The 3725-nt window shown below is 40.9% G+C and overlaps 1 protein-coding gene across 1 annotated transcript; it reads left to right on the top strand.

The window, feature by feature from the left end:
* The first annotated feature begins 346 nt into the window (after nucleotides 1-346).
* LOC118742523 (transitional endoplasmic reticulum ATPase TER94-like) lies at nucleotides 347-3400 on the top strand. The gene is made up of 6 exons (XM_036474665.1): nucleotides 347-473; nucleotides 732-1178; nucleotides 1256-2246; nucleotides 2309-2901; nucleotides 2961-3115; nucleotides 3185-3400. The coding sequence occupies exons 2-6, from the start codon at nucleotides 738-740 to the stop codon at nucleotides 3276-3278; spliced, it is 2274 nt and encodes a 757-aa protein (XP_036330558.1). The 5' UTR covers nucleotides 347-473; nucleotides 732-737; the 3' UTR covers nucleotides 3279-3400.
* The last annotated feature ends 325 nt before the right edge of the window (nucleotides 3401-3725 follow it).

The following is a 3725-nucleotide window of genomic DNA, read 5'->3' as shown; positions in this document are numbered from 1 at the left end:
CTCTGGTAGTGGGGGTAACAGTGGACGCCGCCATGTACCATTTAATTGGGGGAGTCCCGATCCAGAAGATGATGGTTGCGACGATCTGATGGACGCTGACCAAGATTTATCAAACTACGTACACAAATATCGCCATGATCAGGAGCAAAGTTTGAAAAAGACTCAGGGCTCCCTTTATTTACCACCACCGAATTCGGCCGAAACTAATAAAAAGGGTGATAAAGGAAATGACTTACCTTCTGGAGGAAAAAATTTTCCTATCAGAGCACATGCTCCCAATGAAAAGCGGTGTGAAAGATTCTTAATATATAAAACGCTAGTCTGTATTTCCAAACAAAATATGAATACTTATGTGATTCTTCTTTTTTAGTGACGATTTAGCTACCGCAATCCTGAAACGCAAGGACCGCCCAAACCGTTTAATCGTTGAGGAAGCTGTGAATGATGATAACTCGGTGGTGTCTTTGTCTCAAGTTAGTTTTCAAAATTAAAACGTACTATTGTATTTATGTATGTATATTATTTAACTACACACTTGCCTTCTTAAGCTTCTTAGTCACAGTTTACATACATATAAACACACAAGCACATACATATGTCAGCCATTTTCTTTTATAGATGTTATGAAAGATATGTTTTATGCTCAAATTTATCATTTCATAATGTATATCGCTTAGAAGTCCCAAAAATTCTGCATTTACACTAAATAATACAATATGTACTTTGTTCAGGAAAAAATGGACGAATTGCAATTGTTTCGTGGCGATACGGTAATTCTTAAGGGTAAGCGGCGCAAAGAGACCGTTTGCATTGTTTTATCGGATGAAAATTGTCCTAATGAGAAAATTCGCATGAATCGTGTTGTACGCAACAACCTGTGCGTGCATTTGTCCGATGTGGTATCCATTCAATCATGTCCGGATGTCAAATACGGAAAGCGTGTTCGAATTTTGCCTATCGATGATACCGCAGAGGGCGTAACAGGCAACCTATTTGAGATCTACTTGAAGCCCTATTTCTTGGAGGCCTACCGGCCTATTCACATGGGCGATAACTTTATTGTTCGCGCTGCTATGCGTCCCATAGAATTTAAAGTCGTGCTAACCGACCCTGAGCCGTATTGTATTGTGGCACCTGAAACGGTGATCTTTTGTGATGGCGATCCGATCAAACGTGAGGTAAGTTATTAAAATCTTATAAATACATATTTGTACTTATATGAGATCATCTAATACTTCAATTAATAACTCTAAAGGAGGAAGAGGAATCGCTAAATGCTGTCGGTTATGACGATATTGGCGGTTGCCGCAAGCAGTTAGCCCAAATTAAGGAAATGGTTGAGCTGCCACTTCGCCATCCTTCGCTTTTCAAGGCTATTGGTGTGAAACCACCACGAGGTATTCTTATGTACGGCCCACCAGGTACAGGAAAAACTTTAATAGCACGCGCTGTCGCCAATGAGACTGGTGCATTTTTCTTCCTCATTAACGGTCCTGAAATTATGTCTAAACTGGCCGGTGAGTCCGAGTCAAACTTGCGTAAGGCTTTCGAAGAAGCTGAAAAGAACTCGCCCGCTATTATTTTCATTGATGAAATTGACGCTATCGCACCTAAGCGTGACAAAACACATGGTGAAGTAGAACGTCGTATTGTGTCTCAATTGCTAACCCTTATGGATGGCATGAAGAAGAGCTCACATCTGATTGTTATGGCCGCCACCAACAGGCCAAACTCTATTGATCCTGCCTTGCGTCGTTTTGGACGTTTCGATCGAGAAATAGATATTGGCATTCCTGATGCCACTGGACGTTTGGAAGTTTTGCGAATTCACACCAAAAATATGAAATTGCATGAAGACGTTGATTTAGAACAAATTGCCGCGGAAACTCACGGTCATGTGGGTGCTGATTTAGCTTCGCTTTGTTCGGAAGCTGCTTTGCAACAAATTCGTGAAAAGATGGACCTTATCGATTTGGAAGACGATAAAATTGATGCCGAAGTATTGGCCTCCTTAGCAGTAACAATGGAGAACTTCCGTTATGCTATGACCAAATCGAGCCCGTCGGCATTGCGTGAAACTGTGGTGGAAGTACCCAACACTACCTGGACGGATATCGGTGGTCTGGAGAGTGTCAAGAAGGAATTGCAAGAACTGGTGCAATACCCAGTCGAACATCCAGATAAGTTCTTGAAGTTTGGCATGCAACCAAGTCGCGGTGTACTATTCTACGGACCACCTGGTTGTGGTAAGTTGCAAATGTATCATTTGAATGCAGTGTAGTCGCTTATTGGCTATCCGTTTCCATAGGTAAAACTCTACTTGCAAAGGCCATTGCTAACGAGTGTCAGGCCAATTTCATTTCGGTTAAAGGACCAGAGCTGCTTACTATGTGGTTTGGTGAGTCCGAAGCCAATGTTCGAGACATTTTTGATAAGGCACGTTCAGCAGCACCTTGTGTGTTGTTCTTCGACGAGCTGGACTCTATTGCTAAGGCACGTGGCGGCAATGTGGGCGACGCTGGAGGTGCTGCCGACCGAGTAATTAACCAAATTCTTACCGAAATGGACGGAATGGGTGCTAAGAAGAACGTTTTCATCATTGGTGCCACCAATCGTCCCGACATTATCGATCCGGCTATCTTGCGTCCTGGCCGTTTAGATCAACTTATTTATATTCCACTTCCCGACGATAAGTCGCGTGAAGCTATCCTTAAGGCTAACTTACGCAAATCTCCATTGGCTAAGGATGTCAATCTAACCTACATTGCTAAGGTGACACAAGGCTTTTCGGGTGCTGATTTGACTGAAATTTGTCAGCGTGCCTGTAAATTGGCAATTCGGCAAGCGATTGAAGCCGAAGTAAAACGAGAAAAAGAGCGTGCTGAAAAGCAAACCATGGAAGTAAGAGTTGAAAATCATATGCTATTTTAAATGTGAGTTCACGATTTTTGAACCTTTAGATGGATGAAGATGATCCAGTACCAGAGATCACACGTGCACACTTTGAGGAAGCGATGAAGTTCGCTAGGCGCTCAGTATCGGACAACGATATTCGGAAATACGAAATGTTTGCACAGACTTTGCAACAATCGCGTGGCTTCGGACAGAACTTTAGGTAAGAACTTAATTTAGTTGGTTTGCTATGCAAATACGACATAACTGTTTTTCTTATTTAAATATAAAGATTCCCGGGCGCTGGCAGCACTTCACAAGGTTCCGGGCCAAATGAACCAGCGAATCCGCCAGGTGACAATGGCGACGACGATCTTTACAGTTAGATTTTTAGTTTTAAAATCAATGAATATAAAACAAACCCAATTTTGTCAAATTGAAGTATGCTTAAACAAGATAAACAATTTATAATTTGAATAAAACCAAAACTAAAAAAAAACAAAAAAAAAACATGAAATGAAAGACAACTAAGCCAGATGTTATCTGCTGAGTCGCCAGTCTACATATAGCGATTATAAGAACTTTATTAGTAGTGCGAAAGATTTATAAGTGGCTGCTTAAGATACATACATATAATGAAATGCAAATGAGAATGGATATTCGCTGCATTAAAAAAGCACTGTCGTAAACATCTCATGCACATGCATACATATATATATATATATACACGTAGTAAATCAAGCGTACCCGCATAAATAATTTTAACAGTGCAAGGAATGGAGTTTTTAAAAATATGAAAGTGGAACAATAAAACTTAGTCGACATAAAAAGAG

The sequence above is a fragment of the Rhagoletis pomonella genome, unplaced genomic scaffold, assembly GCF_013731165.1.
Source record: "Rhagoletis pomonella isolate Grant_MI unplaced genomic scaffold, Rhpom_1.0 Rhpom_scaffold_00007, whole genome shotgun sequence".
Taxonomy (NCBI): Eukaryota; Metazoa; Arthropoda; class Insecta; order Diptera; family Tephritidae; genus Rhagoletis; species Rhagoletis pomonella.
The sequence above is the reverse complement of the archived record's forward strand: the minus strand, read 5'-3'. Positions and strand labels throughout refer to the sequence as shown.